Raw genomic sequence first — 16,062 nt, 5'->3', positions numbered from 1 at the left:
ACCTCACTCCTTCTGTCTCCTAACTCCCCAACCCCAATCTATCATCGCCTCCTTGGAGCTGGTTTTTTCCAACACAAAAATGTCCTCAGAATTCTTAAATGATTTCTTACTGCCCAAAGGATAAACTCAAGGCTCATTTTGTCTATAACACAGGCCTCTGTCTGCCTGTTTAGCTTCTTCTCCCTTCACTTCTCCTCTTACACTTTGGGTTCCAACATACTTACCCACTTGTCATCTAAGGGGCCCTTGAACATGATCTGTGGTTCTTGGTGGTTCTTTGTTATTCTTTCTACCTTGAATGCCCTTTCCTTTCCTTTACTAGGCAAACACCATATCCTCTTTTACTTGCCTAGACAGACTTAAGCATTCTTTCAACATTAGAGTTATCATCTTATACATAACACTAAGCCCCGGTTTCTTACTATCTTTGTACATAACACAGTATTTTGCCCCCAAAAGTGCTCAAATTCTTTTTGAATGAATGATTTACCTTGATGCCTGTTCCATCTCAGCAATGATATTCTTCATGCCTGAAATGGTCTTTTCCTTGAAAAGTAATATAAGTTTTAAATAAAAAATTATCTTAAACTGTTATTTTTGTGAAAACTGAATGAACAAAAAGAAATTTTCCCCTCCCTTTTTGATTTCCACTTAGTTTTAAACATTTACGTTCTATTCTTCTTTTCTACACTTTAAAACTAAAGCCTAATGTACCAATGTGAATATTTGTACTGGATAAAAACAACATATTATACTCATTAAAGGAAAGACAACACTTAGGTATATTGATATGAGATTAATATATCAAATATTCTGTTACAAGATGTTTTGTGTAGTCATCCAGCAACACAAGAACCCCATAAGCACCCTGTGTTTGGAGGCAAACCAATGACTTGGCATTGGAGTGTTCTATACTGGGAATAGGACAGATTCATGTTATAATATACTTCTTCATGTTATAAAATCCAGGAAAGTGAATCATATAAAGCTAAATTTAGTTCTTAAGAATAATAACTTTTATCAAGTATATTATTTACATTAGTCATGAATAGCATCTTCAAAAAGCCACTCCAATGGAATAACTCATAAAAGTATACTATTAATTTTAGGTGTGAGCTAATAAGGAGGTAAGCATTAGGCCTAGAGCAAAGGAATAAAAAATGAACTATTGATATTCTCCCTTTTCAAGGGTGTGGTGAAGGAGTAGAATTAATGGAGTCAGTCAAGGCTGAAATGGGTGTGAACATCTTAACGCCATCAATACCATTCCCACACCTCCTCCTTTTAAAACTCTCATTGATCCTGAACTAGTTACAGATACTATACACAGGTACTTAGGGCTAACATTAGCCCTAAAAAAGTAGGAAAATTATTCTTTCACTAAATAACTAGATTTCACTTTGCCCTTTGAATTTTCAAATCTTTAGTAACCAAGTAACAAGATGAAAAACTAAACCTATATTCCTCAGCCAGTTCTGTTCCTGTTCTTTAGGGAGACAAAGTTAGTTGTGTGTGTGTGTGTATCTTCCTTTATTCATGTGCTCCTCTCCAGGGTATTTTTAGCTCCAGTTTCCCATTCTGCTTTCTGGAGAATGGTGCAGATCCCATATGTGGTAGTAATAGATATTGGAGTACGGTTAAAATATCCATTAGCAAAACAGTTAAGCCCTTTTAAGAAACACAAGCCAAGGGAGGAAAAACTCAGAGAAAACACTGCTAAAAATGGAATATTTACACATGTTTTTGAAATATAATTTAATACATTTCTAAATAAATTCTAAACAACTAATTGAACCAAGCCATTACTTGGTTAAACTTTAAATATGGTTTACAAGCCTAAAAAGGACTTTCCTTTATCAGTAGAAACTCATCTTGAAAGTAAGATTTCTAAGAAGATTGCATTGTATCCAGGGCAACAAAATTACTGGGCAGAATCCAATAATATATCCTCTTAGCCTATTTTTCTCTTAATATGACCCTAATACTACCAATTCTCAAATTCTTGAAATCTATGCTGTCTTTATCAATTTAAAATTCCTTGTACAACCTCAATATGTTTGTCCAACCAGAGACGTAGATTCAAGTTAATTGTTAAAAATTTAACCTGGACATAATGGTCATAAATCTGCTTAGAAAAAAGAAACAAACTAAAATTTCACACAAATAACTCTGGCTTTTATTACTCAAAAAATCTGTGAACTTACTATTGAGTTCTCTAACTTTAATGGGTAGCAAGTAAGTAGAACATCTTTTTAAACTATGATTACCAGAAAAAATTTCACCTTATTCACTATAATGTATACTTTTCTAGAGTGATTTACTTCTGTAATCTCCAGATCAGACTGTAAAACTACTGCTTTTTACTGAAGGGTATTTGTAAATTCAGCTCTGAAATACCATTGTAGAGAACATTTCCTCTTTGAATGTCTAACACTGTTTGAAAAAGTTATTTTCCTTTCAGAAGAAGGATGTGTTCACATTCATAAACTTATACAAAGTTCTTGATTTTGAAATGGACTTGCGACTCAATATTCCTTGTGAAGGAAAAGATCATGTTGGTACATTTAGCAGAATGGGAAAAACGTGAAATAGATATAGCAGACGGAAATAAGGTTCAGGAAGACATGAATAATTTGTTTCTAAATGTTAGTGTTTTTAAGGAAAATCATGTTTAACTATTCAAAAAGTGGTTTGAATATAATGAGAAGCAAAATTCCACCCAAAAACACTCAAAAAATTTCAAAAATATTAAGGTATAACTATAAAGTAATGAGTCAGCCTTTTCAACAAGTAAACCAAAATTTACCATCTCATGCACTTTGATGACTTCAATTATGCTCATGATTCCCAAATCTATTAACTTCAATTTTCTCTCCAAACCTAACAATCTAAAGGCCTATAAATATTTTAACTACACGTCCAAAAGACACGTCAATAATCTTCCTCTTTAAGCTTGGTCTATTTCCTGTGTTTCCTACTTGGTACTTCAGGAACTATTCACGTGGTTCCTAAGTCAGAAAGCACATCTTGTCAATCTTACTTCCTTAACACATCTGTTTATTTCTCTCATGGATACTGCCAATATCCTAATACAATTCTTATCATTTTACTTCTAACTAATATCCCTGTCACTATTCTCATTTCCTTATAATCCATCTTTTACATGGATTAACAAGTGCCAGAATATCTGTTTTAAAAGAAAGATCTAATTGTAACATTTCATTTACATTATTTCAATGATCCTCTGTATCTATGATAGAGTCTAAACTCAACATCACATGTACTTTCATGATTTATTGCATATCTATTCCATTTCATCTTTTGCCCCCCATCCTGCCCTCATACCCACCTTTTTGCAACCTATTCTCTGGACATACTAAACATCAACAAATCTCATGAAATTCTCTTAAGAAAGCCATTGGGACTTTCATATAAGCTGCTCTACCTATCTGGATCACCCTTTCTCTCACTGTCCCCTTTCTCTAAATCTTTTCCTGGCTAATTCCTAGCCATCTTTCAGGGAAGTCCAGGCACCATCACTTCCTGGAAGGCTTTCTAGATCTTCCTCCTTTCCTAATCCAACCCCCAGGCTGAATGAGGTGTGTTTCTGCCAAACTCCAACTGTACACTGTGCATACATCATTACGGTACTCAGCACATTCTATCATGATAGCATCTTTATTTACCTTTCTCCCAATTATACTATAAGCTTATGGGAGGGAGGCCCTCTCATCCTCAGTTTCTAACATCATACCTGGTACATGTCAATAAATGCTTGTTAAATGGATGGATAAAGGAATGAATTAGTTCCCTTAGAGAGAAGAAAGAGCTTATTCCAATGATGCTGCCTTTGCTCAAGACATTTGTGGAAAACAGTTTAGGAATTGCCTTCAGAATCAGTCTGTGACCTAGAAAAGGGTATCAATATTTCCCTGCCTTTTTGGCAACATCTTCTTTGTTGTTGTTGTCTGAACAACAAAAAATGTGGGATGGATGGGCCGGCCCGGTGGCGTAGTGGTTAAGTTTGCACCCTCTGCTTTCGTGGCCTGGAGTTTGTGGGTTCGGATCCTGGGCACAGACCCACACACTGCTCATTAAGCCATGCTGTGGTGGCACCCCACATACAAAATGGAGAAGGATGGGCATGGATGTTAGCTCAGGGCTAATCTTCTTCAGCAAAAAAAAAAAAAAAAAAGTAAGATGGATATTATCATCCACATTTATTCACCAGCTCCATATGATCTACTCTCAAAGGCTGAGAAAAATGTAAAAATGTGCTCCTGGTTCTGAACACAATTACAAAGGCAGTTTTCATGGAATAAACATATTGCCTCTCATGGCGGCTACCTGAAAATATAAGTTCTTGTGTGCTTTTAAAAAGAAATCAGTCTCATTGCTTTATTATCATTTTGATATTTGAATTAGTTTTTGCCAGTGAATGTTAATTGATGAGAGAAAAATCTATTTTAAAATATTAGCTAGTGGCTTTGAACACGGATTTCCTAAGGCTATCTTGAAATATTTCAAAATCAGCTTTTAAAGTTTCAGCTGTCTAGAAAAAAATTTGAGAAAATCCTAGTATTTTATTCAGATTCAAGTTCAAACATTTCTTTTAAACAACAATTCTCAGAACATACTTTCATTGCCAAACTCTCTCCAAGGGATGCAATGTTCTCAGACTTTTTATCCAAGCATGCTTGCAGGCATTCTTTTTCTTTAGCCAGATCGTTGAGTGTTGCACCAAGAATGCTGATTTCTTCTCGCTGGGCAATACTTTGCCTTGTGAAATTATCTAAACATGCAATCATAAAGACGTGGTTTTAAAGATAAATTCTTTTCCAGTTCAAGCAGATTGAAATACTCGTCAAAGTAAGTTCTCCTATGATATATTCAATGACTAAAAATAAGTTCTGCATCCCAAATAAAAAATGGCTTGGGTTGTTAATGATTAAAAACTAAGATGACTCATGAAATTCTACATGACTCATAAATGTAAAAATGCAGTTAACACGCCTGAATTAGAACAGCCTAGGAAAGCTCTATATCCAAGTTCTCAAGTAGATTTACATGTGTGGTGGGGGAGGAGAGGGTGGGTGGATGAAATGGGTGGAACAGTAAAACAACCTGTGACCTTTCTCTCCTTTAATTTCCCCTCCCTCTAGCTTAGAATCACTGATGTACATAAGTTGGTAACTAACAGATCTTAATAAAATATTCAATTAAATCATCTTCAGAGTCAAATGGCTTCTAACCTGATTTTTCTAAAGTAGTGTTATAAAAATTCCTTAAAAAACATCATCCCAGGAAGGCTGATTCGATTTGTGAGAACGTTGGCAAGCCAATGTCAGTGTTGAAGGCCTGAATGATGGCTATAGAATAGTGTTTTTCAAATTGTGGTTTCTCAACCAGCACCATCAGCATCATCTGGAAACTTGTCAGAAATACAAATTCTTAGGTCCCATCCCAGACCTACTGAATTAGAAATTCCGAGCAGGCAAAGCAATTTACGTTTTAATAAGCACCCCTCCCAAGTGATTCTAACGCACACCAAAGCTTGAGAACCACTTGGGGAAACTGGTAAAGATACAAAAGCCCTGGCCGTAGCCTACTTCAAGGAGCCTGGCTCCAGTGATCTTTATTAGCTCTCCAGGTGATTCTGACACACACCAAAGTTTGAGAACCACTAGCCCAGAGCTCTACAAGGAAAGCTCTGTTAGACTAGAGCTCTAGGTAAATTCCTGCCAACAGCCAACCAGTACAGCACTAAGAGAGGTAATACCATATACCAAGAGGATGATCTATATAGTACATGAGAATACATCATGTTCCTTTTCTAGGCAGTACTGTCTTTAAGGCAAACCACATATTTTGGGTGTTCTGATATCTGAGTTCATTCCCATTGGCATAAAGTAAATAAATAAATAAGCTGTAAAACATCTCTAGTATTTCCTAGCTTAAAAAAAATTCTCAACCTCACATCCCACTCAGGCTACCACCCCATTTTTCTACTACTCTTAATAGCCTCACTTATTTTTTTTCCCCGTGAGGAAGATTGGCCCTGAGCTAATATCTGTTGCCAATCTTCCTCTTTTTGCTTAAGGAAGATTGTCCCTGCGCTAACATCTGTGCCAATCTTCCTCTATTTTGTATGTGGGACACTGTCAGAGCATGGCTTGACAAGCAGTGTGTAGGTCCACACCCGGGATCTGAACCCATGAACCCTGGGCAGCCAAAGTGGAGCATGGGAACTTAACCACTATGCCACTGGGCTGGCCCCAAGCCTCACTTCTTAAGAGACTTCTATTCTCTCCTGTCGCTACTTCCTCATTTGCTAATCATTCCTCAACCTACTCCATCTTTCATATCCAACACTCCATTCAAACATTTTGTCAGTGTTACCAAAATTTCCAGTTTGCCAAATCCAATCAATATTTTTTAATCCTTATTTTGCTTCTCAAAAGTATCTGACTTTTGATCATACCCTCCTTTTTAAAATATTTTGCTCTCTTGCCTTCCAAAATAACACTCACTTCTGGGTTTTCTTCCTACTTCTTTGGCTTCTTCTTACTCAGTCCTGGATCCTCTTCTCCTCATTCTCTATATTTTCCCTAGGTGATTTCATGGTTTTAAATTTTATGGTTTTAAAATATCATTTATATGCTGTGTCCAAATGTACATCTTTAGATTTCTCTTCTGAGGTACAGACTTGTCTATCTAACTGCTTACCTTACATTTTCACTTGGATTTAAAATATCCAAAAATGAGTTCTTCAATATTCCCCTTTTATATTTCTCTTTTAATATTTCCTAACTCAATAAAAAGTACCTCCACCCACCTAATTGTTTATGCCAGAAATTTTTTTTTTTCTCCCCAAAGCCCCAGTGCCTGGTTGTATACCCTAGCTGTAACTCCTTCTAGTTCTTCTCTGTGAGCCACCCCCAAAGCATGGCAACTGATAGACTGGTGATGTGGTTCCATGACCAGGAAACGAACCTGGGCCGCTGAAGCAGTGAGAGCACAGAACTTTAACCACTAGACCATCAGGGCTGGCTCATGCCAGACATTTCTGAACTACATAATAGCAAATGTCAGTTTTAAAATGGACTCTTTTATAGTCCTGACCAAAATTTTAGAGTTGTAAGAAGATTAAATTATGATCATATTTTCATAGAGATCACTGGTAAGAAACATAAATAGGAGACTTTATAAAAATAATTCTCTCTATAAACCCAAGTAATATCATAGAGATAGCCAAATATATGTATACTTTCCACCAAAGTAATATATACATACTATGTCTCATTACAACAGCTATGGACAAGACACAATATAACATAAAAACTTGTAAATTTAAAAGCAATCATCATAAATTTACAAAGTGTTGCTATTTCTTCATTGAAAAATATGAAGCCATGGGGGCCAGCCCAGTGGCATAGTGGTTAAGTTCATGTGCTCCGCTTCGACGGCCCAGGGTTCGCAGGTTTGGATCCTGGGTGCAGACCTATGCAACGTTCATCAAGCCATGCTGTGGTGGCATCCCATATAAAGTAGAGGAAGATGGGCACGGATGTTAGCCCAGGCCAATCTTCCTCAGCCAAAAAAAAAAGAGGAGGACTGGCAACAGATGTTAACTCAGGGCTCATCTCCTCAAAAAAAAAACCGAAGTCATGTCTAAGTATTTACGGTCCTAAATCTAAAAATTTTACTAACAAAGAAAAACACATTTTTCCATGATTTTTGATTCATAAACTTTTTCATTAAATGACCTATTTCCAAGTTTATCCATGTTATAACTGAAGAGAAGATATTTTCTACCAAACTTTAAAAAAAAGTAATATCAGGAAAAAAAAACTCACCAATTTTTTCATCCAAGCACATAATTTTCTCCTGAGTAAGCTGCAGCTCATATTTTTTCTTAGCAAGGTGTCGCTGAGTATCAGAAAGATCTTTTTCTGTGTTTTCATATAAAAGTCTGTAAACATTTTAATAATAAAACTAATTCTGAAATTTTTATGCTTTATCAATGTTTTAGTCTATTTAAATCTAAAACCTTTTAAGGACACTAATATATATTTTTTCTTTTTAGTATTTTCACATTATAGAAAGTTTGGAGAACAAAGGATAAAAAGAGATCCTCAATCCACCACTCCAACTTAAGCTACTATTAGCATTTTGGTGTTCACTATTCAGTCTTTTTTCACATGCATATTTTAAAGTTACCATAATATAAATTGAAAATTGAATCCTGATTTTTTTCACCTACCTAAATATTATTCTTTAAATTTTTCACCTAAAATATTATTCTTTAATATTTTCTAGTCTTATAATACAGCCCCCAAATCATTTTCTGGCTGAAAAATATTATATGAGCAATAGCCATTTACTTTTAAGGAACTATAACCATTTACTTAAGTACTCCCCTATTACTAGACATTTAGATTCATTTCAGTTTTTCACCATTATAAATAAATCTGTAATTAACAGTATTTCATTCATTGCTGTTCAAACATTTATTAAGTGTCTAGTATGTACCAGGCACTAGGAGTTGAGGAAGCTATGGTGAACTAGTTGGGCATTGGCTCTCCCCTCATAGAGTTCAGAGTCAATAAACAAGTAAACAGACTATAATTTCTGGCAATATGGAAACTAGATCATCTGAAAGTCCTCTCACCACAAAACACTTAGACATTCTGAACAAAATGTAAGAAGCATCCTTTTAAACGTATAGCAAAACTTATAAGAATTTGTAAGGGAAGTCTCCTGGAGCCAAATCAACAATAAGAGTATGAACTGAAGTTATGTTAGATATGGTTGAAGTGTGCCTCTCTCAGTAGCCTAAGGTCTTGTATTTTAACTCAGAAACAGAAGATGAGGCCATAGAGTTGTCTGCAACACAAGTATTAGAACTAAGATTTCCCACATAAAGCCACTGAGGGCTATACCATTAGTGGAAAGGTCAGACTAGAGAAAATCAGCTTGTCAACAATTGCTAAGCTCAGGGTAATAATAACAACTAAAAGTATTCCTCGGGAATTCTTAATCTCAAGATAAGAAATCAAAATAAAATCTGGCTCTAGGATGGTCCTATAATTTAGAACACTTGGCAGAAATAAACACAAAACTTCTCTGGTTGACATGTCCTCAACCCAGTCACAGAACTAAACCTCAGATAAAGGCCTGTTGAAAATAAGCTCACAATTCAAATCTTAAAACACATTAAGAACAACACAAACTTAGTGGGAGTCAAAAGACACACAAACTAAATTAGATCCCCAAGAACTGCAGATTATAGCATTATCAAATAGAAACTTAAAAATAGATGTGTTTAGGGGCCGGCCCCGTGGCTTAGCGGTTAAGTGCGCATGCTCCGCTGCTGGCGGCCCGGGTTTGGATCCCGGGCGCACACCGATGCACCGCTTCTCCGGCCATGCTGAGGCCGTGTCCCACATACAGCAACTGGAAGGATGTGCAGCTATGACATACAACTATCTACTGGGGCTTTGGGGGAAAATATAAATAAATAAAATTATAAAAAAAAAATAGATGTGTTTAAATACTAAGACACAAAATAAATAATAGAATACATAATAAAAAGAAAAAAGAACCAGCAGATTTTAAAAAGAAGTAAAGAGAATGTTGGGAAATTAAACTAAAATCATTGAAATAATAAAAAAAGGAAACAACATCAATAGGCAATTTTAAGAACAAAATAGACACAGCTGAAGAGACAATTAGTAAGCTGGAAAAAAAACCAATCAGAGGAAACTACCTATAATAGAGCAGAGATAAAAAGATAGAAAAAAATACAAGATAGAGGTTAAGAGACATAAAGAACAGAATGAGAAGGTCCGATATTCACCTAATCAAAATTCCAGAGGAAGAGAATAAACACAATATTCAAGGAAATATTGGCTAATATATGAAATCTTAGACTAAATAAACATCAGTGAAACACATTAACACTGACATTACGGGAACATAAGTGCTGGGCAGAAGAAAAAACAAATCTGTATCTATTAAGACAATTATCAATGGAGGAGGGTAAAAGAACTTAAAGGGAGGCATGATTTCTACACTTAAACTGATAAAATGTGACACCAATAGACTGTGATGAGTTATGTATGTATAATGTAAAACCTAAAGGAACTATTGAAAACATCTATACAAGAGAGACTCAAAAGTATTATAGGTCAATCAAAATGGAATTCTAAAAAATATTCAAGTAATCCACAGAAAGGCAGGAAAAAGAAAACAGAGGTAAGAAAAACAAAGGGAAGAGACAAAAAATAAAAAAATAACATAGGAGACTTGAGCCCTAACACACCAATAATTACGTTAAATGCATAAAGTCTTCCTTATGTGTAATCACCAAATGCCAGAAACAATCAAAAAGCCCCTCAATAAATGAATGATTAAACAAATTGTGGTACCTCCATACCATGAATACTACTCAATATTCAAATAACTCAATAACAAAAAGTAGTGAATTACTGATACACGCAACAACTTGGACGGATCTCAATGACATTATTCTAAGTGAAAAAGCCAATCTTAAAAGTCACATCTGTGTGGTTCCATTTATACCACATTCTTGAAATGACAAAATTGCAGAGTTGAGAAACAGACTAGTGGGCACTAGAAGTTAGGGATGGTGGGGGGAAGAAGTGGAAATATGACGATAAAGGGGTAGAACAAGAGACATCTTGCTGGCGATGGACTAGTTCAGCATTTTGAATGTGGCAGTGGTTACATGAATCCAGACATGTGATAAAATAACATAAAACTATATACACACATTGTACCAATGTCAGTTTTCTGCTTTTGATATTATACTGTATTTATGTAAAATGTAATCACTGGGGGAAACTGGGTGAAGGGTACATGAAACCTTTCTGTGTATTTTTTCATTTTAACTTTAAGAAGTAAAACAAATTCCTAAATCCAGGCTGCACAACTAAACCAACTAAATAAAAACTTGGGGGTAGAAATTAGGATCACTATTTTTTTTTTTCTTGTGAGGAAGATCAGCCCTGAGCTAACATCCATGCCAATCCTCCTCTTTTTGCTGAGGAAGACTGGCCCTGGGCTAACATCTGTGCCTATCTTCCTCCATTTATATGGGACACCGCCACAGCATGGCCTGACAAGCAGTGCATCGGTGTGTGCCCGGGATCTGAACCGAGGCTGCGAGCAGCGGAGCATGCCCACTTAACTGCTATGCCACGGGGCCGGCCCGGGATCACTATTTTTTTAAAGCTCCTCATTTGATTCCAATATACAGCCAAGGTTGTTAAGAAGTACCTACTAATGCTGCTTCACTGAGGGGGGCAAAAGGTGAAAAACTGACAAACTCCATGGAAAAATGTGCTCACAGGCAAAAATCACAAGACATTTGAAAAGGCCAGCCATTTCAAAAGAAACAAAACATACTGATTATAGACTGTAGCAGTAGCAGATACGTTAGAATAAATAGATCAAAAATTTGAAATTAAACTAATAAACATAAGAAAAGAAAGAGGGGCTGGCCCGGTGGCCCAAGCGGTTGAGTACGCATGCTCTGCTGTGGCGGCCCGGGGTTCGCCAGTTCGGATCCTGGGCATGCACCAACGCACTGCTTGGCGAGCCATGCTGTGGTGGCGTCTCATACAAAGTAGAGGAAGATGGGCACAGATGTTGGCCCAGGGCCAGTCTTCCTCAGCAAAAAGAGGAGGATTGGCAGATGTTAGCTCAGGGCCAATCTTCCTCGCAAAAAGAAAAAAGAAAAGAAAGAGAAAGACATTAGCAATATGAAAAAAGAACCAAGGAAAAAATAGATCTAACAAGTATGAGAAATGTAGCAGTTGAAATAAAAAAAAAAAAGATGGTATAAATAGCAGAATGGATATAACTGATGAATGAGTTAGTAAACTGGAAGACAAAATTGAGGAAATTTCTCAGAAAGTAGAAAAGTACAAATAAAAAGAAAATATGAAATGAAAAGTTAGAGGACTTACCAAACCTGACTTCAAGACTTATTATAGTAATCACTACAGTAACCAAGACAGTAATGGGCATTAGTATAGAGATCAACAAATAAATTAATGAAGCAGAACAGAGAGTGCAGAAATAGGCCCACAGTTAGATAGTCAAATAAATTTCAACAAATATGTCAAAGTAACCCAATGGGGAAAGGAAACAACTAGTACTGGAACAACTGGATTGTCATATGGGGAAAAAAAGAAACTTGACCCTTACATCACACCATATACAAAAGACCTAACATAAAAACTAAAACAATAATGCTTTGGGGAGAAATCATAAACATACAGTAAAAAGTTTTAATCAATTTTAGTAAGTCAAATCCAAGAACACATAAAAACAATAATACAGCATGACCAAGTGCAGTTAACTCAGGAATGCAAGGTTGGTTTACAATCTAAAATTAATTAATGTAATTTACCATATTAACAGACTAAAAAAGAGAAAAAAATATGATCAGATCAATCAATGCAAAATAGGCATTCAACAAAATCCAATATCCACTCTTTATAAGAATTCTCAGCAAATGAGGACTAGAAGAGAACTTTTTCGAACTGATAATAGGCATCTACAAAGAGCCTACAGCTGGGGCCGGCCCAGTGGCGCAAGTGGTTAAGTGCGCGTGCTCCGCTGCGGCGGCCTGGGGTTCGCCGGTTCAGATCCCGGGCATACACTGACGCACCGCTTGTTGGGCCATGCTGTGGCAGGCGTCCCATATAAAGTGGAGGAAGATGGGCATGGATGTTAGCCCAGAGCCAGTCTTCCTCAGCAAAAAAAGAAGAGGATTGGCAGATGTTAGCTCAGGGCCAATCTTCCTCACACACACACACACACACACACACACACACACACACACACAAAAGAGCCTACAGCTAACATCACAATGGTGAAAGGCTGATGCTTTCCTCCTAAGATCAAGAATAAAACAAGGATGACTGTTCTCATCCTTCTACTTTTGACTGTACTAGAGGTTCTAGCCAATGCAATAAAGCAAGAAAAAAAGAAAAACAATAGGCATTCAGATTGGAAAAGAAGTAAAACTCTCTTTAGTCACAGACAACATGATAACCTATGTGTAAAATCCTACTGAATCTACAAAAAACCCTATCTTAACTAATAAGTGAGTTTATCAAGATTGCAAAATACAAAAGCAATACACAAAAATTCAATTTTGTGTCCATATACTAGCAAAAAGCAATAGGAAACTGAAATTTAAAAAACAACTATAATAGCATCAAAAATATGAAACAGGTATAAATATGACAAATGGTGTGCAAGATTTGTACACTGAAAAATTATAAAATATTGCTGAGAGAAATTTTAAAAGACCTAAATATATGGAGAGATACTCTGTGATTATGGATCAAAAGGCTCAATATTGTTCATAGTCCATTCTTCCAAAATTATCTATAGATTCAACACAATTCTAATCAAAATCCCAATAAACATTTTGTAGACATTGACAAGATGATTCTAAAATTTATATGGAAATGTGAAGAACCTAGGACAGCCAAAACAACTTTGAAAAGGAACAAAGTTGGAGGGCTTACAGTACCTGATTTTAAGACTTATTATGAAGCTTCAATTATCAAGACAGAGTGATATTAGCATAAAGATGGGAAAACAGATCAATGGAACAGAATAGAGTCCAGAAATAGACTCATACATATACAGTCAATTGATTTTTCACTAAGACGCCAAGGCAACTCAATGGGTGAATGGATAATCTTAACAAATAAGAACCAACAGATGCCCATATACAAAAAAAACCCTCTACTTTTATCTCATAACTTACAAAACTTAATTCAAAAACTATTATAGACCTAAACGTAAGAGCTGAAATTACAAAACTGCTAGGAGAAAACACAGCAAAAACTTTTAGTGACCTTAGGTTTGGCAAAGATTTCTTAAATAGAACTTGAAAAGCAGGATATAAGTGAAATATAATTTCAATAAATTGTACTTCATCGAAATTTAAAAACTTTCTCATCAAAAGACACTGTTAACAAAATAATAAAAGCAAGCCATACACTGGGAGAAGATATTTGCAAAACATATATCTGACAAAGAAATTGTAGCTAGACCATATAAAGGACTTTTATAAGTTAATGATGAAAAGATAAAGAATCCAATAAAAAAAAGAGCAAATATTTGAACAGACACTTCACTAAAGAAGATATATGGATGGCAAATAAGTAAATGAACAGATGACCAACATCCCTGATCATAAGGGAAAGCATATTAAAACCACAATAAGATACTACACACCCACTAGTATTACTAAAATTAGAAAGATAACATCAAGTGTTGGCAAGGATATAAAGCAACTGGAACTCGCATGCATTGCTGGTGGAAATATAAAATCGTAAAACCGTTTTGGAAAACAGTTTGACAGGTTCTTCAAAAGCTAGACGTATATCCACCATACGACTCAGCCATTCTAATCCTAGGTATTTACCCAAAAGAAATGAAAGCATAAATATACACACAGACTTATATTTGCAGCTCTATTTGTTATAGCCAAAAACTAAAAACAAACCAAATGGCCATTTGGTATATGGATATAACGGAATACTACTCAGCAGTAAAAATGAATAAATTACTGATAAATACAACAACATAGATCAATCTCAAAGTAATTATGCTCAGTGAAAGTAGCTCAACAGAAGAGTACATGGTATATGATTCCATTTACATAAAATTCTAGAAAACCTGAACTAATCAAAAATGACAGAAAGTAGGATCAGTGGTTGCCTGAGGATGGGGTAACAGGTGGCAGGCAGCATGAGGAAAGGATTACAAAGGGGCACAAGAAAACCTTGGGGATGAGGGACATATTCATTATACTGATTATGGGGATAATTTAACATGTGTATACACATGTCAAAATTTATTAAATTGTACCTTTTAAATATGTGCAGTTAACTCACATATTGTATGTCAATTATACCTTAATAAAGTTGTAAAAAAAACCCAAGAAGGCTAAAAGTTATGGTGCGTAGAAGTGATAATATCTAGATAATATATATCCCCAAATAATAGATATAAAAATAAGGAGATTGAAATAGTGGAAGAAATAAAAAATATCAACTTCCTAAAATTAAAAAAAGATTAAAGTACTCATATTAATAGAGTCCATAGAGTGTCAAAGAGGATAAATCATGAAAAACCCATACTTAACACATAAAAGTGAATGATAAGATTATTAAAAATAGAGGATTTCTGCTTCACTTAACAGTTTCGACTATTTGGATCAATGCTTTCAATGAGAACAAACTAGAAAATCTGCAGCGTAGGTGGCAGCAGAAAGCTAAGTAGGCAGTGAAGAATTACTTGAGCAAGATTTGAGAAGAGAAAGAAGAAAACCCAATAGGCAGGTCTGGAACATGAGGGTTGTTTTCCCCTAAAGGAATCTGCTGGTTCCAGCAAAGGTAGACAAGAGGCTGAAAAGCTGAGCAGCAACTGGGACAGGTCTCAAGAAGATAGGAGACAACAACTGGACTCCAGTCCTACTAGGAAGGGAGGAAGCCTTATAACCACCTTCCCCCACACATACACACTTGTTTGGGGCCCTGAATAGTTAAATTGAAATAGTCAAGCCCAGCTTCAAATTATCTCAATTCTGACAAAAGCAAATACATATCCTTTCTGGAGGAAAAAAGCATCCTGGTCTCAATTTATTCCTACACATTTTCATATTCAGTATTCTATACTCAATCAAAAACAACCAAACACACAGAGGACAACATCACATAACTGGAAATATAAGACAAACAAAAGATAACAAAAATAGACTCATGGGGAGCAGAAACAGAAATAAATAGAAATAGAACCATATAGAATCAACATAAGTTATCAGAAACAGAACTTAACAAAACAAAACTATGCTTAATATATTTAAGGAGATAAAAGACAAGACTGAAGATTTCTCAAGAGACCTGAAAGGATTAAAAAAAAAGGTACCAGATGTAAATTCTAGAAATAACAATGAAAAACCCAAAATTAACAACTCAATTGATGGGTTTAACGGCAGATTAGACACAG

At 35.6% G+C, this 16,062-nt stretch overlaps 1 protein-coding gene across 3 annotated transcripts in view; it reads right to left on the bottom strand.

The window, feature by feature from the left end:
• The window catches only part of TSGA10 (testis specific 10), a 117,157-nt gene that overhangs the window by 55,534 nt on the left and 45,561 nt on the right, over positions 1-16,062 (bottom strand). For all 3 annotated transcript variants that reach the window (XM_058534476.1, XM_058534477.1, XM_058534478.1), the window contains exons 10-12: positions 7,857-7,972; positions 4,638-4,792; positions 491-546 (exon numbers count right to left, since the gene is read on the bottom strand). In XM_058534476.1, coding sequence (XP_058390459.1) covers positions 491-546; positions 4,638-4,792; positions 7,857-7,972 — 327 coding nt within the window. The remainder of the gene's footprint in view (positions 1-490; positions 547-4,637; positions 4,793-7,856; positions 7,973-16,062) is intronic.

This window comes from Diceros bicornis, chromosome 40 (genome assembly GCF_020826845.1).
Source record: "Diceros bicornis minor isolate mBicDic1 chromosome 40, mDicBic1.mat.cur, whole genome shotgun sequence".
NCBI lineage: Eukaryota > Metazoa > Chordata > Mammalia > Perissodactyla > Rhinocerotidae > Diceros > Diceros bicornis.
This window is presented reverse-complemented; position numbering and strand designations above follow the sequence as displayed.